The sequence below is a fragment of the Epargyreus clarus genome, unplaced genomic scaffold (genome assembly GCF_041222505.1).
Source record: "Epargyreus clarus isolate Ecla_fem2 unplaced genomic scaffold, WU_Ecla_fem_2.2 ptg000034l, whole genome shotgun sequence".
In the NCBI taxonomy this organism is placed as follows: domain Eukaryota; kingdom Metazoa; phylum Arthropoda; class Insecta; order Lepidoptera; family Hesperiidae; genus Epargyreus; species Epargyreus clarus.
This window is the reverse complement of record NW_027332239.1, coordinates 9,638,843-9,665,870: the sequence shown is the minus strand read 5'-3', so window position 1 is coordinate 9,665,870 and position 27,028 is coordinate 9,638,843. Positions and strand designations below refer to the sequence as shown.

General features: G+C 35.3%; 1 protein-coding gene across 3 annotated transcripts in view; it reads right to left on the bottom strand.

Moving 5' to 3' along the window:
* The window catches only part of Mrtf (Myocardin-related transcription factor), a 42,505-nt gene extending 15,792 nt beyond the window's left edge, over window positions 1–26,713 (bottom strand). Inside the window, exons 1-2 of one of the 3 annotated variants that reach the window (XM_073091483.1) lie at window positions 26,542–26,713; window positions 10,760–10,823 (exon numbers count right to left, since the gene is read on the bottom strand). In XM_073091483.1, coding sequence (XP_072947584.1) covers window positions 10,760–10,793 — 34 coding nt within the window. In that variant the 5' untranslated portion in view covers window positions 10,794–10,823; window positions 26,542–26,713. Of the gene's footprint in view, window positions 1–10,759; window positions 10,824–23,492; window positions 23,660–26,541 lie in introns of those variants that run through there. The other 2 variants (XM_073091484.1, XM_073091482.1) reach the window with 2 other exon arrangements.
* Between the last annotated feature and the right edge of the window lie 315 nt (window positions 26,714–27,028).

Below are 27,028 nucleotides of genomic sequence, written 5' to 3'. Positions count from 1 at the left end.
GCACATTATTTTTACCTAACACGTAATTTTGTTTGAACAAAATATTTTTCAAAAAATAAAAAGAAAAAAATGTGTGCACTCCGGCAGTGCCGGCAGAAATTAAAACTTGAATATTAACGTTGTGCATTTTTGTTATTTTTGAATGGTTTGGGAATAATTTTACACGAATTGCGTTAATTATCCGTATAAAAGTACTGTAATTTATGTGGTAAAATACAATATTAATTTATTGCGCTATCGTACACAAACATGACAGTCTTACGAATTTTCGATCAGGCCACATGATCCTGACGCGAGTTTAACATTTTGTACCCATCACCAAAAGTACTGTACACAACGCCGCTAAAGAAGTTTTCGCTTCAAAAAAACAACAATAGTCACATTAACTCAATAGTGGCTAAGCTAAATATGATTTGTGGGACAAATCGCGAAAACACGCGGCAGATGACCCCGTTCCGCCACGCGACGCCACACGCCCGCCGCCACACTTGTCGCTCAATTGAAAAAGTAAAAACAGCATCGCCACCTTGCCGCTTACTCACCGTCATCTCAGAATATTTTAAAGGCCAATTAAAAGATCACAGAGTTGGCCTACATTACTCTCACATAGCTATTAATTCGAATTAACAATAAATGTGCATTAAAAAATAGTATCAGTTGCCAAAATAACTGCACAGATGCGATGAAACATTTTTTTTTTCATTACAACTAATATTATAAATACGTATGTGAGATTATTTGATTGCACGCCTTTACGACGTAACTGATTGTCATGAAATTTTTTGTGCACACGTGAGGGGATCAGAAGTGCATTCTTTTTAGAGGCTTCTAAAAAGGAGGAACTTCCATGTTCAGTTGCATGATTTTTTTTTCTTAGCTTGACAGCAAAACAACTAAAGAAGTTTTCACTTCAAAAAATCCTTTCGAACATCCGAATAAATCACAAGCCAAAACTACTTTAAACAGATACCCATATAATGACTTAACAAAATACTATTGAAACGAAGACATCAGCGGGACGCCCCGTCAGTGTAATACCAGCGTTCCGCTTACACAACGTGTAAAGTTTGGCTTACCGCGCAAGTCTAAATTCGGATCTTAATTGACTTTGTAAGTCGATGAATGAATCGCCGGCAACGGTAAATGTCTTGCGCGGATTTCTTCGCCAGTTGCACACTGACAACGTTATTTATTTACACTCACATAGTTTTGTGTATAGACAGATAAATTTTATATATATGCATAGGCATATATATAAAATTTATGCGTGTGTGTTTACAAAATTGTATTATTTCCTACTTATCGGGAGAGGGCGTTCCAACTTAGGGGATTTCATGTTCAACAACAAAAAGGGTAATAATAAAAATGTAGATGTGTTCAGTCTTACATAGGAGTCTAATCTCATCTGGGGTTGATTACAGTTATTCTTGAACGGCAGTAGCCATTAACCATCAGGTGGGCTGCATGTCCTTTTGCTACTTCTCTGTTATATTAAAAAAACTGTTACATCAAGGTTCATATTTTATAAGAAAAAAGAAACTTTGACACTTTTCATACCAAAATCCAATTTAAAATTACCGTAGTTGCGTGTGTGAATTTTATGATCTCAATAAAAGGATATTTAGTACAAAAACCTACACTCTAACGTATGGGGAATAACCATATCCACTAATAGAAAGGTAATTTCCCATAAATATTGTAATTATACATTTTAATCATGTATTTGAAAAATAATGCTCATAATTTGAGGAATAGTTTGTCAAACGTTTACCATAATCTGTACTCATAAGGATTGTCCAATTATCAGACTGACTGACTCATCAGTGTAGAGCCTTAACTACTGAACTCTTTGACTTTACTCTAGTAAGGGTCCCTAAGGGTGTAAAATAAGGCATAAATTTTATTTGACAATCCACAGATTTGGAGCAAGAACTTTGAAAATTACTATTCTACTATCGGGCATGAAACAATACACCTGTTTTACAATTTTTAGAAAATCAATTCCTTGAATAAAGATCAAAAGCTCGTTACACATAATTATGTCTAACAAGTCCAACATTTAGAACACAAAATCTAGATAAAAAACCAACTACAAAGTAAGACATGTCCACAAACAGAAAACTCTACGCAAAACAATTCGTAGCGGAGGCCATAACGGGCTGATGACGTAAAAGGATGTTTTCAGCGGGCCGGCAACAGCGGCCGTCTGTTTATCGTCGGAATACAGTTAGAACTACACCCAGACTATAGCGGCCTATAGCGAAATGCAGCTGTAAAAACACACGGAATTACTCCACTTATATCGATCGCAATAAATGTACATACGATGTGATAGTTACGTAACGCACGAAAATATGCCCACGTTATGTATTTATTAGGGTTGTTGCTTGTTATGGATATGAAATTTCGGATCTATATACGGATTTGTGAAAATCATTTCAACGGTACCACATACGCTTGCGGAATATGGAATTATTTCGGATTACTTTAATAGTTTCGGTAATTTCAGTTCGGATATAATATTTTTATGTAATTAAGAAGGTATCCTAAAAATTAGTTTGAAACAAAAATGTAATTATTTCAATTATTCAAAAAATTGTGCGCATACTAAATAACGGTGTAATGAGACTCCGTCCTATTCGAAATTATTCAAATCTTTATATCGGATACGTTTATGGTTTCGGATATGTATTATTTCGGATATCCGAAATTGTCGGTTACTCAAAACGCTCACATGCATTAAGTATTATGCATGTGTGCGCACACCAAAATTTAAGGTTTTAATATTGGCTTCTTTCCATTAGCGACAAATACAAACTGATTGAATTAGCAACATCATTTATTACACGTTATTTACGAGTATGTACAGACATTTAGTCGTATTTATATGCAAACGAGATAAGAATAAGGTAAATGAATTAACGAGAAACGCATACTAACACTCATACAGCTTCACTTCAACATGTATAAACAGTACCAGATAAAATACGTGAGTAAATTATCATAAAAAACAATTAAAGAAGTATTGCACTTAAACAAGTACTGCAACGTATATTTCTATTAAATACTTTCGAGTCTAATTAATTACGCATACAATTTAATAAACTTTGATAAAACCTAGAGATCTGTGATAGTGATAGTGCGCATAATTTCGACGGCGTTACCACGGTGTCTACGGTTCGATACTATTCACAAATGAACAGCAGATTATCAGCAAAAACACCCACTTCAATCAATTAATGTCCTACCTAAGAACAATTACTTTAGTAAAGATTGTAAAATAAACATTTGTAAAGGTTTTTAACCAAATTAATAGTCGGGTGTTTTAATAGCTTCAAGGCCTCCCATGAGAACAATGACAACCAGAAGAATAGATTACTATGGTACATTACAGATATATTTGCGAAGCGGCTGGAGTTATCTAAAGATACCGCATCGATTTTACCATTACAGGCGCATAGAACCTGACAAATCGCTTTATCCATTAATATTTCATATTCTTGCTTATTCCATTATATACTTCCTTCGGGCACCACATTTTGCGACAAGCTAATGGAAGCACTTACATCCAGTACAAGTACCATATATGAGATAACAAAGTATCTTCCCATAATCACTCATGATGTTGCTACACACGAGTATCAGACCACGCTATTTTTTCATAGTAAAATATACACATAGGCATAATATGCGTACCAATTTAAATTCTTTAATGCTCTTTAGATACATTATTGAGGAAGGAATTACGTAGCAAACTTTACATAACATTTTTTTGCGATAGATACTAAATAAAGCTCCCACACTCTATAAACGATTTTAAAAATATCAACAGCAATGCGCCCGAGCATTTACGTTTTCACTATCAATAATTTAGAATAAACTCTAACGGAGGTATCGTCACTTGCTGAAAAAAAACCCATTTCCTAGTACTTCACTATGTCTCGGTAATGTGCCAATGCAATAAAAATAATTTACGATTTCGCTAATATTACGAAAGCATGTAAATAAACTTGATATATAAATTTGATCACGAAATGTTCGCGGAAATTACGATCTTTACATACTTATTTGATTAAAATAAATTCAGACATAAAAATCTATGTACAGAAATAAACCAAGGAAGCACATGCCTGAAAGAGCTCCATCGAAGTTATTGTTGTTATTATTATTGTTAGCTCATATACCGATAAGATATCTAAAATCGGGTAAGTATATAGAGAAATCACCAAAGTATACATGGTACATTATTGTTCCCCAATCGACGGTAAGAATAATGTTGTATTTCAAGCAAAAATATTTGTGTGCAATCTTAAAACTCGAAGTGTGTGTCAAAAACAAGCAAATGTGTTTAAGCTACTACAGGAGTTTTTATTACATTATTTTTTTAGTATTTTCCACATCACAGCTGTGTAAAGAGCTAGATGTTTTAAACTTTTTACGACTTTAGAAGCGAATCTTACCACCTATTGACTGAAATAAATCAAGAGTAATTTGGCCTATCCAAATTTATCTTTATCGCCCGTTAGAAATAATAAATTTTAAAAATTGTTGTCTAAGGAGGTTCGCAATCGAAGATATTTGCATACCAAAACTAGCTTAAAAATATTACCTGCGTAAATATAATCCATGCAAGGCTGCACATAAATGAAGTAATAGATGAAACAGTTTTAACGATAAAGATAAAAGAAAGACTTAATTTGTAAATAATGACATGAACGTTTTTCTTGTACGAGAAATGTTTAATACGTATCTATTCATTACAAAGATATGAAAAGTACGTCAAATTAATATATTTTATGGCGCACATATTTTTCAGCAGTCGCGCTGTCAAGATTACGGATTAAATCAGATTTACTGTCATTGGCAACAAAGCAGAACTCGTAACACATCGAAATTTGTATTTATCTCAAAGGCTAGTAAATTTTCTCGTAGCGACAGAGCAAAATCTATTTCCCAGACAATGCATAGAAAAAATATAATTTCCTTGGCAACATTGTACATTTGACCTAAGTCTCTGCTACTGGTAAGCTGAGTGCCAATTTAAATGCTTAGACAAAGAATTTGACATTAAATTGATTGGTTTGTTTTGAGATTATTATTGTGTTCCAGTAGTAACCTTTATGAATCAATAATGTTAATATACGCCTATGCCACACCTATTTCTACCTAATAACAGCACTGTTAAGCGCTGCTGTGTTCCGGTTTGAAGGGTGTGGTAAGGGAGACAGACTTTTCCGAGGCGTTCCAGCTTAGTCCTCAGGGGTAGCGGCGCATCTGTGGCCGACCTTAGGTGGGAATATCTAATCCTATCTGGGGTTGATTATAGATGTCCATGGGCGGCTGTAGCCACTTACCATCAGGTGGACTGTACGCTCGTCTGCTACTCCTATATTATAAAAAAAAAGTATTTATCGCAAAAGAAAAACGAAATAAATGTGATAAACAAGTGTGAAAAAATCTTAAACAATTTTAAGCTTGGACTTGAATTTGAATAGAGAATTCGATTTCGTTATAGTAACACCTGTTAGCATGTTTTAATGTAGAGTGGATATAAATTTGTATGGTAATACGATTAAATCTCCAAGATTTCATGTAAATAACGATTGCAATGCCCATGTAATAAACTTTACATTATCATTATAAGGTGAAGGGCAGTTATCACACAACTGTACATCATGCCTCTGCTTGCTATAAAGGTTATAATGTCCTCAAATAAATATTCATGTAAAACCGAAATAAAATGAGCATAATAAACCTTGTAAAACAAACAAGTTCAATATTTATGAAAGAAGCGAATACTTTATCAACATATCCGAAGTGTCTTAGACAAATTAATGATAGAGTCGGCAAATAACTGACAACCAAACTAAATCAACACAACGACCGTTTAAGCCCAATGAGTGCGTAGGAAACCTTGAGCAAAGCTTACCTATACTAAATTTAAAATACCTTAATGTTTGTTATGGTTGTAGTTATATGTCGGTGGCGTCTAACCTAATGGTTGCCACACGTGATGTCTTCCATTCATTCGTCATGTTCTACGTGGTACGGTACGGTGCTGCTCGCCCTGGCATTGTGCCGCGTGACGAGTCCACGTTACATGAAAAACATGTTTAAAACAGTTTCGTTCAAAACAGCTGCTATCACCGAAGCATTCGATCTATTAGTGTATACGAAACACAAACTATAAAAGTAAATAGTAAAGGGTAAGTTATATAAGTCATAGCGACAAATAGTAGCGCAGCAACGCGAGTAACAAACGAGCAAAGCAAGCTCTGTTTTAGGTCAACGTTGAACAAATACCAAACGGGTCGTTCGGACGCTTCCGGGGGTCTATTTCTGAACTTCGTCTATATTGCGCGGAATACTGCTTCGTTGTTAGTTTTGCGACAAATAACAGTACCCTTTCAAAAAACATGGATTTTTAATATAAGAACCGCTAAGGACGTAATCATCTGCATTAAAAAAAATGCCGAAAGTTCAGAAAGAAAAAGATAATAATTGTAGCTAAACACAATTTGTTGTCTTATTTAGACATTATGAATAAACAATTATTAATCATCCACCCATTTTCCGTGAGTAAGATACCCATAAAGCTTTCACACGCTTTATCTAAAACAATCGTTAAAAGTGCAGACAAAAAGTTTAATTTGATATACGAACAGTAGTCTCTTGCAAGCTATAGTAATGATAAGTGTTGGTCGTAATTAGTTACATTTGAAAGTTCACAGAGTGGCCGAGATCAGGCTAAAGATGAGGAATAGAGTTGGCGCAGATTGCGGAAGCCGAGCGATCATTCGTATTTCGCAGAGCAGCCGCGGCCCGATTGCGTCGGTCGTCGTCTCCACTTCTATAATCTAAATAAGGAGCAAAAGTTCAACGGCCGTCTTAGCTCACTAGGAAGAAACCGGCCAAAGAAATCACATTGTGCCCATATCGCTCAAAAGCGAGCCAAAACACCGACACGTCACCTCACTACTCAAGTTGTAATGCACGGGATACATTCAACTTAATCGATTCCTTCGATGAATCTTCAAAATTGATGTAAGTAGATTTAAAACCGACCTTTTCCTTTTAGTCAACTCAACAACAAACGTGGCATCACTTTAAGTTTTTTAATCGACTGCAAAAAATGAGATTCTGTCGGCGATTTTTAATAAGAATTATTAAGAAACAGTTGTTTCTTTTTTGGTTTCAGGAGATGTCAATTAGAAACTTATTAAAATGTACGAGTTATTTATCATCAGGATAAATCTCGTAACACTTCATTGATTGAACATTTTTATTAGCCGTGTGGAGAGTAATAGAATCCTTTTGATCAACACTGATGTAGTAGTTGCTATCGATTATTTATTTTGGCAATCGATACTTCATAGGCGTAGTGTAACATATTTATAATTGTTGTCAAACTTAACATCACGACACTTTGTTTATCTCGCTAAACATCGTGGTTGTTTTTTTAAAAAAAAGCTAGGTATTTATGTGTTTATTGTGACGCTTTACTAGCTATGACACTAATTTTGAGTATTTTTGAGTACGGGTTACATCAAATTCAGTCTTTCAATTTTGTTTATTTTTTTATGACAGTACTCTTTTAAGTTTTTACGTTTAAGCTTATATCCCTGAGGGCAAATGGAAAATGTCATTTATTTTTATAAAAACAACAATTTTAAATACATCCAGCTTTATGGAAAATGTAATTAACGGGAACAACAACTATTTCATGTAAAAAGTTGGTTCGCTTTTCGAGTATTTATATAGGTCAGCCTGCTGTCACCTGTAGCGTTCACGGTGACGACATACGAGTTTAATGGGTTTACTGAGAAATTACAGAAATAATACTTATATTTGCCATTTTCGAGACACTTGTGACGTAGGAGTCTGGCAAATGGAAAAACATAAGCCGGAAATTCCATAAATTGAGAGCAAAAATCTTTAATTAGTAATGGCCTAGAAATTAGGTCAAAAGGTAGGTAAATAAAGTTAAATGAGTTAATTATAATTTAGCCCCTTCATTTTTCGAAGGTTTGTCTGCAACACCTCTATCATTCTACGAATAATTTATCTTGAATTTGATAACTTGCCGACGTAACTAATTTAATTTGAGCTTTAAATTTAAAGCTCTATTAAATTACTCTATTAAGTCCAATTTTTTTGTGGACACCAAATAAATCATTTTGATTTTAAAAATAATAAAATGAAATATTTTATTTGTATCAACATAGTATAATTATTATTAATCATTGCTATTTCTCTGCAAAACAGATGAAGTAGAACAAGGTAGTAAGTAACTACGTAGACTCTTAATCCTTGAAGACAACATATAACTTTAAGAAAATGTCAATTTCTCCTAATCTTAGTCAGTACAACATGACAATAGAACTTATTGTGAAATAAATATAGATTTAAGTACATATTTACATAAATACGTAGGCAGTTTGACGTAGAGACAAGCGACCCCGTCTAGGCTACTTCCTCTCTATGTAGATAAATAATATTAAGGACATTGTACCGGATCCGCGGGAGTTATCTTTGTGGACACGGGTGCTACGCAATTTCTTGTTGACCGATCAGCTGTATCTAAGTGCATTAGATACGTTATCCATTATATGATACTTTTGTTACGAGTTTTTACAAACAAGTCGTTTTAACATTAGAAATGTAATATGAAATGAACCCTCCAGAACAGCGTCGAAAACTATTCTGGAACTCTATTTATTTTTTCTCTCCGCAAGAGAACATAATTATTATTTATTGTAAAAAAAAAATTAAGCGCCTGACCGTGAAAAATATCTATTAGTAGGATATATGCATTTATTACCAACTTGATGAATTGGAAATTAAAAATGAGAGGACTTATTATGGGAAACGATTCTTGTGAAACTTCGAAAAAACCAAGAATTTTCTAAAATTGACGTTAACCAAAAATACCTTTGTTGTGTTCTTGCATAAAAATTGAAAACAGCGTTCTTACATTAAAATTATATGGGGACAGAGCCGGAGCGCGGAAGATACTTTAATATAAAGTAATAAAAGTTTAGTAGGTGAATATTTTGTTGCACGGCGGTGGGAGGGCGACACGAGCTAGCCGAATTATTGAAGTAAACTACAAAACCTAAACGTGGAAAAAATCTTGGACCAGTTCCAAGCAGCTGATTGATGAGGATGGTCATTTCGTACACGGCCAATCCCGAGCTCTTTCTTATTATTTAGCAAAGTAGTGGACGAGTCTATTTCTGAGACGCGAAAAACAAGACGACACAAAATATGCCGCCTCGTTACAAAAAAAAAACGGAATTGTAATTTTTAAATACGTTTAATACACGTGACGGAATGTTTTTTTTAACTGCAGCCTTTATTTAGAAAATATTTACAATACTTTTTCGTACAAACACAAACGAGAAAATATAAAAAATACGGAACTCTAAAAATCTCTAACTCTGAGTAGGTTATTAAATTAACGATTAGTAAGTTAATTACTTAATTAACAAGAAATCGATCACATGAAACAAAAACATAAAACGCAAATGAAGCGATGTTAACGTCCGAACACAGTTCTAGAAACCACAGGCGATCGCGATACAAGTCTGATAATAGAATAAAAAAGTCGTATAAAAATGTAATGTTGGAACATTTCTGATTTTCTATTTTCTAAACACAGTCCATTAAATCATGAAGAAAAAGCTGATTTTGGCGTTGCGGCGTGGGCGGCGCGGGATCGACTGATCGTAACTAGGGATTCAACGATATATCGACTCTAAAACATCGATATTATTTTTAAATATTAAACGATTGCCGATACGACATTATCGAGAGAAAAAAACTTAATATCGATTGATTAATATGAAATACGTTATACCAACCAACCGTCAACCAAGCAGAAAAGTCGTCAAAATTAATAATATCTGAAATTCAGCGGCATAAAAAATATCCCACCTAAATATTTTGTAAACGTTTTGGATTGACGATAGCATCGCGTTCAAATTTTCCATATTATCGGTGGTACATTGATAATTTAGGCCTTCGATAAATATCGATAATTTTACCAACATGCATCCCTAATCGTAACTACTCAGCAACCAGATATATAGCTCTAAATTTTTCATGTTATATTTCGTTCGTTGCGACAGATATAATTTAATAGTCATGAGCGTAAGCAGTAAAAATGTTTTGCACTTGTTCAAAACAATCTTTGCGTCAAATCAAATCTAATCCCGTAGATCAGACATTCTCACAGAACAAGTTAAATTTAGTATAAGACCAAAATTGAAAATTACTAAAGATATTTATAATTACACCTAAAAATTCTACTCAAGAGGATTACACCACACATTAGCTATTTGATTGGCTATTTTGCATTATTTACTTTGCAAAAAGAGATTTCCGTTAACCCGGCCTGGCTTCGAAAGTCTAACGGGCTTCTTATATGCAAAATGTTAAGAAAACTTCAACAGCGTGATTCAGAAATACTAGTGGCGCCATCTCATGACGAATCGAGGAAAACCGCCACACGTACATAAACAAACGCGTTCAGAAAAATACAGTTATTTTGATATTTCAGAATACGTTATATAAAATTACTCTGGCATGTAACCGCATACTAGTGACGAGGCATTTCTACATTTTGTCTTTAGCCAATGTGACAAATAGCTTACTTGTCAACACCGGGACTTTGCAGCTAATCGGTATAGGTGAAGTGTATTACTCACTTTCGCCAAAGCGCAACTAATTATTACCTAACGTTCGTCTCGAAACTCACCACAATAGTGCAGTCTTGCCAAGCATTTAGCCATTCAGTAAGAAGGAACGTGAAGGTTAATTACCTGAAAATATAAAATATACATTATAACCACTCATATCCGATAGCAACAGTTGTAATAGAAACAAAAACATGTATAAACAAACGGAAACAATTTTAACGTAAGCCAACCTAAACAATTTATATCCTGGCCAGTAAGTACAAGGTAGCAATATATCTGTATCGGGAAATCAACGCAAACCATTCATATATGTACCTCTGTATTTATAATATTCGGAATGAATTGAAGACCAATCGCAGGCGTAAAAAAACTTACAACCTTTGCAAAATCCTACGCCTGTAAAAAGGTTGTAAGTTTGACAAAGGAACTAACAGGTTGACTAAGTATCGCTTAGATATTAATCCTGAGTAATTTTGGATCGTGATTAGCTTACTAAAGAAACCTCGAGTTGATAACTATTTCTGGACTATGGACTATTCTATCTCTACTTATGAATCCTACACAGTTTGTGTAGAAATGAAATAACATGAAATAATTATTATTTAATTTACAATAAAAAAATTAAATCACTGGCTAGATTTACACCAATTTATCATAAAAGTTAATTTAAATCATCTTCAGGTCAGCAGAATTCGCTCGCATGAATTATTTACGTATTCCGTCCGGTCGCCACATAGTGCATTGACATATAAACCGTGTCTACAAAAAGTATTTTCTAAATGTTTCTAGAATTTTTGGTTCGCATGTTGTCGGTCACTAAACATTTCATCAGAGACTTAAAAATAATTAATGTGGAATCACGTTTGTATTCGCCGAAATTTTACACACTTGAGGAAAAACTGATCTTGTGGCCAATCGTAATTCTATGTTTATTTGTAGTTCCAAACCACCTTTGTGATGCTCAATGAGAAAACCAATTTAGAACCAATTACTAAACTAATTATCTAAACGGAAGGTATGCCAAAAAACAGTAAACAAGTTTGACAGGTTCGTCAAGTGCGCCCTAGCGACCTACGCGCGGCCTTAAGGCCCTCTGCACATTGCTATAGCGACTGTGATGACGTTCTCTTGCAACAACCCAATCGCAACGCGATCGCATATTGATTATTTTTTTTATGAAATAAAACAAAATTGGTAACTGTAGGATAAATACAGACCCATACTTTAGGTTGTCGATCTATACGTTAGCTCATCTTTAGCTTTTCTGAGTTCATATATTAATTTTACCTTTGTCCATAATAATTAAGAAGCTAGTCTGGGTGCTCTACTATAGAAACCCTGCACAGATAAGCCAAATAACAATTGAAAAACTGAAGTATCACAATATAACCACACTAACCTAACCTAATGATTATATGTTAAAAGCAATAATTGAAATGTTTACAGGAAGCTTAGAGTTTAACAGTTTCTGATGATGTTATCAATCTAAACAGACAAGACGAAAATCCGTATTTTTTTACATGCCACAGCGAACCATGGTGTAGAACTATTTTGTCCTACATAATAATTACGTGGTAAGACAAATGGCGGTAAACAAGTTTGACAGGCCCGTCAAGTACGAGTCGCGACGGTGACGCTACGCCTGCCCACGCAATGCGTTTATATCGTAAAACCGTAAAGACCGTAAAACACACGTGATCATGGTAACCGTGTGCCGTACTAAATTGTTATGTGATTAAACATAAAAGTAAACAATTGAGATTAAAATTAGATGTATAATATTTTCATGTCATAACTGTTGTCAACGGAAACTCTCATTAGACATTTTTTTATAATATGAGCATGTAAGTCCACCTGATGGTAAGTACTGCCACCCATAACATCTGTAATCAACCCCAGATAGAATGATACATTCCTACCTGAGGTCGGCCACAGATGCGCCGCTATCCATGAGGACTGAGCTGGAATGCCTCGGAAAAATATATCTACCTTACCACACCCTTCAAAGCAGAACGCAGCAGCGCTTAACACTGCTGTTATGAGGCAGGAATAGGTCTGGCGGTGGTGCCGCCGGAGTCGAACCACAAAGGGTTCTACCACCTTCAAAATTACACTAGTGTAAAACGGACACGGATCAGACACCACGGTCGATGAGCTTTGTTACAGCCAAAGATATTAAAATACCTGTATGGTTATCATATAAACACGTCCCACTTCACGCTGACACCATCTCGGATTGATTGACGTTTTTTATTGTTAACAATATTATGACGGAACGAATTGTCAGTTGTGTCAACAAAATCTGTTTTACAAACTTTAATTATTCGTTTACATCTGCAAGCATTGAGCGTGCCCGACACGTGCCGTGGCAGACAAAATGGTATTTTGTACTATATATTCACAATGTGTATATAACGTATGTATATCTACCATTGCCTAAACATTCTTGTAAAATAATATTTGATCAGAAGAGCAGTGATGTTACAAATAGACGTCAGTTACCTACCTGTAATTAGCGTTCCAATCTCAATTAATACAATGTTCGTAGCGGACAACGTAACGCCGTTGACAATTAAGATTTCACCTGCACCGTTTTATAGGTCAGACAAACGAAGTTCATTAGTCTCTGAACTGGCATTATTTTCGCTTACAAAGCGGTATGACCGGCATATCGACACGCCAAAAGGATCGGTCATTCTGGCGGTGTACCAAGGAACGCGGTCTCGGGCCTAACTAATGTGCATTACGAGACCCAAGTTGGCATTTTGTTCGGGAACATCGCGGCGAGACATGGCTTCTGATGCCGACGTACGCTCCACTTTACCTCACACACCTACCTACCTAGCAAATGCTTAGTAATATTATGCAAAATAAGACTTTATTAATATTGGATTGTGGTCGTCCTGCCATATGGTCCTATCCACCACTACAACCTTGCCTACAATGGAGAACCCTGTTACTTAAATGCAGTATAAATAAGAAACTACTAAAACATGAAATGTTAAACTATCTGTTACCAATCGTACCTAGTCTACATCTTCCAGTATATAAGTACTAAATTCCGTGGCCTTTATACCTATAAACCTACTCTTAGTATCCAATAGGCGAACACAAACGCATCTCCACTTCATAGTTATACCTACGCAGTAGACACACGCATATCTTGGCACGCTATCAAAACTATAATCTTAAAAGTGAATTAGAAGTATCCTTTGAGAATTAACAATTTCGCAAACACGTAAGCCCGTATTTCCATCGGCGGGCTCATATAGTGGGTATTGCGAAATTTGCGTCAGCGAGCGCCAAGCGTTCCCGCCCGCCCGGCCGCGACATCGCAAAGGATGACGCCCCCAGATGACACCGTACGGACCAAAATAAATCTGCAAGCTAAACAAACCAGCATTTCCGGCATGCATGCGTACACTGACACAGTTAAAACAGTCCCGATATAGGCAAGCTAAGTTATACGTTCATTAAGTCATCAGTTATCTCACTACAATAAATCCTTTGAATTTATTGACACAATTTAAACCGTTCAAAATTCTAAGAGGACGCCTATTTCTCAAAGTAAACATTAAATTCGCGAATAGGTTCATGTTTATTCGGGTAATATTAGGGATTCTACGAATAATATCACTTAATTGATTGTAAAATCCTTTTCCTTATAAATAAAATAATAATTACGATATTAATTATATTCTTTAAGTTCTACCCTGGAATTGGCCAGAACTTTCGACGACTCATATTTTCGTATGAAGAACATCCATACATACATTGTAGCGTAGTGTTGTACCTACTCCACGTATTCGTATAATTAAACAAATTGATATATCGATACCGGTGAGTTACGATCGTTAATCGTCGGGCGTCCCGTTCCATTACACGTGCGATGGACATGGTGGATACATAACTCAGCTAGTGGCGTGCCCGCTGTCGTCGGTGAATAGATTGGCAACCATTCGGTGTGTCTATTTCCATGCAAATTATCCTCTTGCATGAATTATAGCCACAGCGGCAGTGGCGCATGGCGTGGCGACCGATCTACGAGTTTGCCAAAATGAGGATTATTAAGAACAATCCGCCCACCGGCCTTTACGGATTTGTATCATGGATAGACTAAGAGAAAACTGAATTGCATAATAAACATCACACGAGTTTATAAATATTTAATTTATATTAGTTATTTATAATTTGTTTCCAAGGTGGTAGAACCCTTTGTGGTTCGACTCCGGCGGCACCACCGCCACATCTATTTCTGCCTTATAACAGCAGTGTTAAGCGCTGCTGTGTTCCGGTTTGAAGGGTGTGGTAAGGGAGACAATTTTTTCGAGGCGTTCCAGCTTAGTCCTCAGGGGTAGCGGCGCATCTGTGGCCGACCTCAGGTAGGAATATCTAATCCTATCTGGGGTTGATTACAGATGTCCATGGGCGGCTGTAGCCACTTACCATCAGGTGGACTGCATGCTCGTCTGCTGCTCCTATATTATAAAAAAAAGATTTTTTTTTTCTGTCCAAATTTAGCCTATCAAACATGGAAATTGGACAATTATTAGTAGGAAAAAATTTCAATATTATGTAGGCAAAAAAATATAGACGGATTTTTCGTAACGAGCACTATTCTGTTATGGATGTGGATATATCAACAATTCTATACTAATGTATAACAAATTTGATATAGTTATTATTACATTCATTTGATAAGTCAATAATATTTTATAATGTACGATATAATAAGCAAATGACCATTGTTACTGAACGGGTTGATCGTAACCTTCTGCGAGTACGGTAATTGTAGTCTAATCATTCTAGGAAAGTATTAATCAATCAAAGGAAACTTTTACTATAATTCGGTGTTATTAAACATCGGAAACAATAGAAATGTGCAGAAACTTACAACATTACAAAGTTACTTGAAAAACAACAGTAAAATAACTATAAAGCATTTGTTAAAAACTTGGTATACACCACTAACTCAACTTGTGAAATTGTGTTTTCTTCATTCTCACAATGAGATCAACACGGTTAATCGTAAAAGTTAATCGTAATTCACTCTGTGGGTGTAACCCGCAAACAGCCGGTCGTAATTGCTGTCAATCAGCGATCTGTGGAATTCTGTGATTAAAACCAAACGGTAGTTGTGTTACATCTAAATATTGTAGGGAAAATTAAGATACCGAATATCTGCAACTTTCATTAGAATTCTTATCAAATAGGTACCTACTTGATAAGTCTTGGAAACAGGCGACCAATATAATCATTTTGTAAGTAAATATTGAGGTCACTGTATTAACCTAAGTTGTTTTTAATTATAACCCTTTTTAACAGGGGGAGGGTTTAATGAATTATGATCTACATGTTTCACAAAGTAGATTGACGTTAGCCAGACAGCGACGGTAAAGCTTATTTATGGTCAAAAATAATGTAAGACACATACCGAAAATTACTAACGGCTGCAACTTACTGAAAGAAAAAAACTTTCCAGGCATAGAAAAGCAATACTCTTTGAAAATATCTAAAGAGTAAAAGAGTTTCTGCGTAAATAAAATTAAGCCAAGATTAAAACATACGATTATTAAACAATCAACGTATTAAATAACTTGTGTTGTTTCAATAATAATGCAACAACATTATAATTCGAGCTGAAGTCAATATTCTAGATAGGTTGTATTCGACCAAGTCGTCTGGATGCAACGGAAACCGAAAGTGGTTTGTCAGCGTCCAGTTGACGCGGCTCCCAGCCAAGATGCTGTCGACGATAACGGTAATATGGTTCATGTGTACGGACTATTTTGATTTTAATTTTAAACGGGACATAAACATATGCTATGTACGCAACTTCAGGTGAAAATTCGTAAATATATGGAACTTTTCATTTCGGTAGCGCTTACGCGTCTAAATTCGCCGCCCCTAAGGAATTTGTTAACGACAACACGCCATGATAATAAATAAATAATAATATAATTTGTCGGCGAAAAAATATTCTCCCTACTTACAATTTTGCGGACTACTCGTCGGTTTTTTCGTTTGCCATAAAATGAGGCATTTTCGCATCACGGATTTCTTTGGAACACCGGAATACAATACCGGAATACCGGAAATCTCTTTCCCAATATATTAATACTTGTTGATGTTGACATATCGATTTAAATTTAAAAGACACTATTGAGTGTCAATTTAAGGGCACAATTAAGATTATAGCAAGTCATGTAACTTCTCCCCATTAGTTATGCATGTAACCTTTATACTCTGGTTTTATCAGAAGTCGACAAGTCATGAAAATTAAAATTCAAAACACCTTATTTGGTGCGGTAAAGGCATTAATTTTGGCGGAAAAATAAATAACACAATCTGAATAATATTACCTGAATAATGGCACCTATATAATCATACGAAATCAAACTTTAACGGAAGCCACTACAAATAAAATATATCTGTAAATAAATAAATAAATAACAACTACAATCGAATAAAAAGCTGGGTTGCACTATTTTCACAATACCTTTTATACTAGCACTACCGGCAAACGTTGTGTTGCCAGATAAATAGAAAAATGTTAAGGGTGAACAACCCTTGTCACTTAGGAGTATGAAAAATATGCATATAAAATTTGGTGAAAATCGGTAAAGCCGTTTTGGAGGAGTACGGTAACTAACATTGTGACACGAGAATTTTATATATAAAATATTTTTCTGCATCTCTACAAATATTGTATTGAAGAGTCTAATCTTTGCTAACCGTACTACACCGTTAGCTCTCAACTCCTGTCATTTCATTACCGGTAATGCATTTGGCAGTTAATCACGGCCGAGTTGAAGACTTGTTGTACTGAATAATCATATTTCATCTATATCTTTCGTCAAGATTTTCTTAGGCATATGGTAAAATGCGTGTTTGTTTAGTGCAGTAGGTAGGGTGGCTACAATACATCCCGTTATCGTTAACTCTTTACTGTTCCACTGATAGCCACCGGTGTCCTGTCAAAGTAAGTTTTGGCTATCACGCTGCAAAAGTGCGATCAGTCTATTCTTTGAAGACTTTTTAGGTGTTGGTTCCTCGCGATGCTTTTCTTAGTTGTTAAAACAAGTAATCATTAATTACGCACATGACCGAACAATCATACATGCCTGCGATTCGAATCTCGGACCCCAAAGGCTAGATTTAAACCACTAGGCTAGCCATGCTCATGTGTTGTTAAATATAAAATCAAAATAGAAATGTCCCTACATGACATCAAACTCAAAAACCTTTCCTTATGTATTTTATTCATCCACATATAATCATAATAATAATACGATAATCCGGTGTATGTATTTGTCCAGAAAACATAATATCGAGCTTATTAATCATTAGTATTTACTAGATTGGGTTAATCTGATTTCAGTAAAGATCTTAACGCTTGGCTTTAGGATTATTATCCCAACCTACCACTTCAGTTCCAATATGATCTTAAACGCAGTAAATAAATTTTGCGTTCACATCAACGTCACGTTGGCGTTAAATATCTTCATTTTATTGTCTTCCGTCAAACAACCACCTGCCATTTTACGAACATGTTTGTAAAAAATATAATGGCGGATAGTACATCGTAAAGTAACGCAAGGAGGTCAAGGTATGTTTAGAACGAGGACGACTCCGCTAATTACCACAGTAAGTCGCTGGATAGCGTCGAAATACGAATATTATCAGAAAATGTAACACATACTCATAATATTAGGCATTTATTAACATAATACCTATATCATTCATTATCAAATACCATTACGTGATACTTAATATTTGGTCAAGCGGTACATTCGAACTCGTACACGAAAGGTTCTGTACCACCAACTTTTTTATATTTGCTATCACGGCCGATCTGTCAATTATTATTATGGTTCAAGAGATAGAGCCCTATGACAGATGAACAGACAACGATGGTCCCGTTTTTATCATTTGAGTGAGGAACCCTAAAAATTACAATTTATTTGAGAAACTCCACATAATCTAAACAACCAATAAAACGTACAAAACAATCATCGTACCAAAGTGATAACGTAACGTACAGAAAGTGATTACCATAATATGTCTTATGCACAAACAAACAAGTGCTTTATTAACACCCACAATCAAGAATGTGAACAAATACATAGTTTAAATTCTACAAGTGGTTTACATATGAATTACACAACCACAGACAGTCAGTGCCAAAATTCTATTTGTGACGACAAACCGAGACGGGTATATTTAACTGCCACCCATAAACTGTCGAATAATGTCTCTAACAACATGGGAAAATGTTCACAATAATAACGATCAAAAGTATAAAAACAAAAATATTTATTCACTAAACTTTACGCGAGAGATTCCTTTGAAGCTATTAATGACTATAGCGTGTTATCTACTTTAAGGACATGTATTTTTTTATCGTATCGTGCATAAAATGAACTTAGAACTATTACCTATAAGTTCTAGGAAATAAACGTATCGTTATACGAAATTACGTTAAACGTTTCCAAATTGAAAGGGAAATAACCATGAAACATAAACCTATGGCCTATTTCACCATTGGCCGACAAACAAACTGACAGCTTTTCAACTTGACAGGTGGCATATTAGTCCAATATCTATCAAAAAAATATTAGCAAGTGTGACAGATCCCTCTAGTAATCTGTCTAATTTTTATCCTCACGATCCTTTTTTGTTTTTTTTTTTGTTGACGAGGGGAAACCTTCAAAAGCTACCCGACGCCGTGGGAGCGACGTCGGGTTATGTGGGACTTTTACCGCACTAAAACCCCTCCGGTGACCGTCTTCGGCGCTGCTTAGAGATCCTTACGACCCTATCAAATATACAGCGTTTAAGATGGCGGGCTAGAGGTCCCGTAAGTAGCTGCAAACTTAACTTCCGTTGCGGGCGGCGTCTACTGTTTTTGGGCTATTAACAGAGCCTATAGCTACGACATCTACGTCCATGGTAAAGTATTTGGTGGACGCACAGCCCTGAGTCTAGATTATGTTTTCTACTTTCGACTTTTAATTAGACAACGATATAACGATTTGTTTCTACATCATCACTGAATTTCCATTGAACGATAAAAGATTATATTGCACAATGGATGGATACAGGCTTACCTTCTTGGAATAATAATGACTTTGTTTGCGTCTCCTCAAAACAAACATTCCGTTCTAGTGTGCGACAGAATTACCTACAACCCGAACGCCAACGCGTTTCGCGTAAATAGAATCATTTTCTTGGTGGAAATAACGACTTTTATTATAGGGCCGTCGTCGTCAACATTTGTGAAACCTTATTCACACACTATTTCTGATACATGACATATATTTATTGAGAACGATGCGTTTAATACCTACTTTTAAAACTAACTTTTTTTCGTGCGATTCAATAAACCGGTAGGTCTCATGTACATGTCTCTGTAGTTCCGGGACTAGAATAGGGCTACGGTATCCTCTGCCTGTCGTAAGAGGCAACTAAAAGGGGGCTTACGGGGGAGCTTGTGGTCTCATACCATCGTGAACACCAGATGGTGTAGGTGCATCGTAGCATCTCACTTGGAGGACTCTTTGGACTTTTTGTAACCACCATTCATTATATATTTTAAGGCACATACGTAAAATCCAGCCCAAATATTAAAAACAATGGAAGGAAAACAGTTTAAATTATTCCGATTACGAAATTAAGGTATTCATCATTACACAGCACTGTTTGTTGACAAACAATAGTCGGGAGTAACATTCCATTGTTATTAGTACTAAGTGTATCGGTCAATAAGATCAGCATTGATGATAGCAGCGGCAGTGTTCGACGTGACAGGCGATGTAGCCACCTGCCGTAGCATCGCCGCTACAAACGATACTACACAAACACCGCTATCTACATAACAGTCAAAGTATAGGGAGACTAATGATTGCATCTTCTATGAAATGCTACTTATAAAACAATTTCGTCTTCATAAATGTTATGTAAATATCATCATCAATTACTGTCTTACTCTGTCCCACTCGTAATTAAAAGAACTCTATTTTAAGCCATAGTTGAAATTAAAGATTTGTGAAATTTCCTATATACTTCGTGAGCCTTTAAGGACTTTAAAAAATTAGGGGTAACTTTAACACGACGATTTTCTAGCTATATTTTCTTTCAACCTTAAAATAAGTGATAATTAAAAAAATCCTCAAACAACAGATGTATGTGCTGAGTTATGAACCCGGACCTCCTATAAAGAATAGAAGTTGAACTGAAACCATAGAGTAAAAGTCAAAAGTATTTAACTATAAACTCTACTTGATTAATATACTGTCTAGCACAAAATTGTTTTATTACTATTCCCGGGAGTCAATACGGACTTATTTACGAACACGAAAATACCATACATACAACTAATTACAATAACAACTATATCAAATCATACAAAAAATTATCTAGTACTCATAGTCAACACTACCCTTAGCCTAAATTTCGCCTGAATAATGCACTGTTATTTATAATCAATCCCTACATCTATAAACGTCGTGCGATGAAAAATAGATAATGAAACACGGCTGCTTAAATAGAAAATGCTCCAGATGTTCCACAGGAAAACATAATGATTGTAGCCAAAGTCACGTGCGGTTGCGTGGAGGCGCCGGACGCGCGTCCCGCCCCAATTATGCAACAGACAAGTGCATTTCAAAGTATGGCTAATGGCGGGTTTTCACTTGGCGTTGTTACGATGTGCCAGTAACGCTGTATTTGCCAAAATATTTTGTGTACTGTTTTGCTCTTAGCATTTTCTCTAATATTTGTTTCGGTCTAATAACAGCAGTGTTAAACGCTGCTGCGTTCCTGTTTGAATAACGGAAGGTAAGGAATACATCCTTATCCGGGGCAATTCAACTTAGTCCTCAAAGGTGGCATCGTATCCGTGGCCGACCTCAGGTAGAACTCTGAATTATTCTGTAATTTATTCTACGTGCCCATAAGTGGCGCATGCACCTGTTAGGTAGACTACATATTTTCGTTTACTACTTCAATATTATACAATAAATTATCATCCGCACACGCCTTTCATGTATATGTAAAAACCGCAAAATGTCCGAAAACGCGTATTTGAAACATGCCTTATTTGCCAATATATGTGCAAATAAGCCAATAGATAGATAGCCTTTCCACATGGCGTGTATTGGCAAATATAGCACACAAACGCGAGCCGATACCCCACTATAACGCATGTACGGCACTCGACTTGCATTTGTTTGCGAGCCTCCAGTTACATAACGCGTCCCGCTCTGGAACCAGCCGTGCTCACTATTTATATGCACTTTCCATTCTCGACGCCTCCTGACACATATTACACTCCGGTGACTAAGGTAATCTAAAGATATGCCCACAGCAGATAAACTCGAGCGTCAGCGCGGATAAAACACACGGGGAATTAACATTTCAAGCGTAATTTAATTGCAGTTAACTTCCGACTCCCGTTAGACACGACAGCGTGAAGTACACTCACAAATAATTAAAAGTAACAGAATCAGAGAGTACGGTTTATGGAAAGAAATTTATTATTTTGCTAGTGAACCTAATTAATTTATCACGTGTACAAGATAAATGAAACTGCATTTAGTGTGTTGCACTAGAACTAGATACATGTGAAGATTATAAAATATAATTAAAGCGAGCGCCGGCAGAATCGCTCGACTGACTTCGGATTTTAACTTATCTGCCGCGTTTCATCTCCGCATACCGTAACGTAATTTTGGCTTCGGTAATTTAAACAGTCAATGCAATCAAAGGGAAAATTTAAAGATCTTTAATCGAAAATTTTCATAAATCTAGTGTTGACAGTAATGTTTAGTGCACAATCCACATATTTTTCATTAAATTAATAAAAAGCAAGAAAAATATAAAAAAAAATCACTTTCGATTTTCTTTATTTAGTGATTTAGATAGACTGTTAAATTTATTTAAGGATCTATTAGGATAACATTTTTATTTGCATTAAATGAAACGATAAAACATCCTTCCTACATATGTATCACTAACAATTGCAATTACTGCAAAGCGTTAGTAAAAGCTCTCGCATACGCTCGTATATAAAAAAAAATACTGTTTTTATAAAGAAACCACTAAAATTACTTCTCAGAATGAGCCCTCGTTGATAACTAATCCACTTTTGTTGTTTGTTATAATGTTGAGAATAACATATTTCAGATACAAACACTCATTCAGACAGCTTTATAAAATCACATATTACTGTTATTATGATTAATATGTATAATCATATAAAAAGTTACGATTTTGACCAAATAAAAATGTAGAGTTCATTTTATAATTATGAGTATTACAACTATTGTAAAACTTATGAAGATAAAAACTTCTTGAGAGAAATAAGCATTTGAACATACTGTACACGTGTTGCAAATTAATTCGCAATCAGAACAGCATAACATTAGCACATTGTTACATTAGCAATATGATTAGGGCTGTTTATCACAATGAAATTCAGTGCTCTAGAACAAGTAACATTGTGTAGTATATCAACAATTCTGGCACGTGGTGGTCGGCTTCAGAACATTCGGCGAGTTTAAAAGCAGTCATCAAACAAGCAGGTGACAAACAGAGTCATCTTAAACTGTCACCGATTTTTACGGGACAATAAAATGTGTTCCATTTGGGCCGCATCGATTTGTCACAGGTTTACATCCGCCGTTGTGATTAGTGCGTTTTATCACGTGTTTACATTAGGAATGTTGAGTTGGTGAGTTATCGTCACGATTTATGGAGTTAGGAGCATTCTCACGTTAAGTGGTAGCGTACCGTCGCAGTGTCTGCAGCGTTTGGGCTCCGGGGGTGCGAGCTCTTCGCCGAGTTCGCGGTGTCGTACCGGCATGGCGGCGCATCCCGCGCCGGCGCCGCCACCAGCCGTATCAGTGCGGGGCTCGCACGCTCCACGTCGACCGCTTCCCTAGCGGCTCGCGGCTGCCACTGAGCACGAGCGGTTCGCCGCCCGCCCCGGCCGGTAGGCGGCGCCCATTCCCAAGTTATTTTCGGCGGCTGTGAGTCATGGCTCAAACTGCAACGTTTATGATCAGCGGCGCCCGCGCATCTTCTATGCTATTCCACTTCTATCGAAGGCCTTCTTACTCCTTCTTTTATGTATAAATTATTTAATAATCACTTTTATTCAAAAATTGAAGTAGTACTTGTAATTATTGATTTTATGTGTATGAAGGAGGAAGGTTAACTGACCCTTAGGATCATCGCACAGGCGAAACCGCTGAACCTAGAAATTTGTATAGTACATGGCGAAACACTAAGAAAGGATTTTTGAAAATTTCACCACTTAAAGGGGTAGAATATGGGTTGGAAGATTATATTGTTAGTAATTTAGGCGCGCGAAATAGCGGGTAAAGGAAACTATTGACTCTTAAAAATCAAGAAAATGATTGCATTTATTGGTATTTATTACTCATGTATACTACAACGAATTCAACGAAAGCATGATACATTTCGAATTTGAACCATAGAAGTAAAACGGGTGTAAATAATGTTTAGAAAGTAGATCAAATAAGATAAAGCTGGTGTATCAAGCATTGAAGACTCATACACAGAAGCGTAGCATGCCGGAGGTGAAGGGGGCGGTCCCCCGCGGGCGGCACGGGTACGGGGCGGTAAATTTTAAAGTAAGAATTTTTTTTCGCCACCAAAATATAGAGGCACATTTTACAGACCTGCTTAGTCCATTTTTTTGCCAAATGTTTCCTACGCTACTGCCTTAGTTTCCTATAATAATGAGGATATTTAATTTAGAGACCAAATTTCAATCACTATGCTATCACTCACTTGTTCATCACAACAACATACATAAAGAACATGAATATTTCGGGCATAATTGTATGTATTATGTAAGTAAACATAAGGGTTCACCTAAACAATAAACAAAGCAGATTTACTATAAATATATCTTGTTCTATAATTATTTACAAAATAATTACCGTGCATGATTATATTATAAATAATTAATTTTGTGTCTAATTAAATCTAATTTTACCAACCGCATCGGACCATGGTAGAATAAACTCGAGATCTAACCTTGTTGTGACAAGAACCCCATATTGAAGGTTTCAATATAGTAAATAAACTTGCAGTCTATATGGATCTTGATGGCACTGCTGTACACGGAAATCACCTTAGAAATAAGTGTGACGGTAGTACCTGCCCAGTGGCACTATACTGGCTCTACCAATTTTCAGACCTATATAAAATAAGTTAAATCATATAGAAATAAGGATCTCATTGAAGATAAATTAGACTATAGATGCCACTGGGGCCGATGGCGGCAACATTTTTTGCAACGCGTTAACCCGCAGGCCACCAGGAGAGGGTTGAGCTCACATGAATCCAACCACCGGCCTAGGGTGAAGAAATAATATGATCAAGGTACCTTAATATACAACACGAGTAGAAATGCCACAAAACTAATTATATACATAGAAAGATCTACTACCCAAATGAAAATAAGCAATGTAATAATCTATCTACATACATAATAGGTAAGTAATACAGGATAATATGTTATTTGTAATTACATATAACTATGTGATAATAACTAATACATCAAAAATTAATATACCTGTAAATAAGGAAAAATGAGACCCAATATTCCTTAAATTATTAATTTGTTTCCAATAGATTTGAATATTAGCTATGATTTTTCCTTATATTTTAATATTTTCGTTATAATTGACTCTTTTTCCATCAAATATTTCGCAATGTATTGAAGTAAATAAAAAAAACCATATTGTTCAAATTTAAAGTATGTAACTTACGGCACAGACCACAAAATGATCTAGGAGAAAACATAGAATTTCTAATTTCCTTCCATTCTTGTAAACACATAGTTACACTAACAATAATGCAGTAATAGTTGTTCAGGTACAATTATTTACACCAGTTTTCCAATAGTCTAATAATTTGGTTATGATAAATATATCTAACAACATTTTATTGATCTTACAATACCAATGTCGATTGGCAGGAAATATATTTAGTAATCTGCATCTACAATATATCTTCATCATATATTTTTGGGAATTACTTGACTATACCTAGAATATTTCAACATAAAAATTTAGTTCCTTTGTTTGTGTCGGTAAAAGTATTATTTTAGGTAACAGGATCCTATTGAAGTTCTCAAAGGAAGAGGAAAAAAACTTATACTTATTACCCTAACCAAATGTTAAATATATATATAAATATATATATATATATATATATATATATATATATATATATATATATATATATATATAATCTTACTATGTGCGATACAATTACTTCTTTCACTTGAAAAGTTTAAAGTATTTCATACATTTTTATGAAAGTCAATGCAATTAAAGGTGAACATTAAAAATAATAGAAACAACCGCCTAATTGTTTACCTACAATGATCATATGTTGCTTTTCTTTAAGAATACGTAAGGACACTTTAGCGACGTCGAGGTAAGCGATTATAATAATATGTATCAAATTTTATCTTCAACGTACTTCCATACATGCTGTATGCTAACAATATATGAGTTCATACTTTAAAATAATAAAAATAAAACAGGTACATAATAATTATAAGCATAAACATCCCTTGATGTAAGTTATATCTATATTATCTTAATGCGTAGTGTCTAAATACCGATTAGATTATGACAGTTACGTTTTAAACATTACGGTTCGCCCTTATAATTGAATATTATCTTATTATCTAACATCCCTATAGGTTTACTACATGAATAATGGCTTTATTTATGAAATATTTACACAAATCTAAGCAGATTGGTGGTATAGTGGGCGGCTACAAAAAAACACTTACCTGATGCGAAAATATTGGTCACCTTTGTAATGACAAGAAACCAATAAATGTATCAAATCTTCAGATAGTCCAATTTCATTGAAATCCGTTACACCACGTCACTCACTGCTTTATTGTCTCAAAAACTTAGATAGAAATAGATTTGTTCTCTACACTTCACTGCCATTTTGAATTTTTGGTGTTAATATTACTAGATTTAAAAAATGGAGAATACTTGCTATACTATAACACAGTTAAAAAAATTAGTTAAGTAGTAAACAAAATTTTACCTATATTATTTTCAAAAGAGATATTTTCAGCAACAAAGTCAGGCAATTTTCGATTGAATAACTAAAGTTCGTTCTATTAAGGCAAAACTGTTTTGTCGACAACAAGGCTAAGTAGTCTATAAGATTCATATTATGAAATCAGTGTATCCTTAGGCTGAATCCACATTAGTGATTATAGAGAATTTAAAGCATTAGCTTGTCGCGAATTGGTCCTTGCG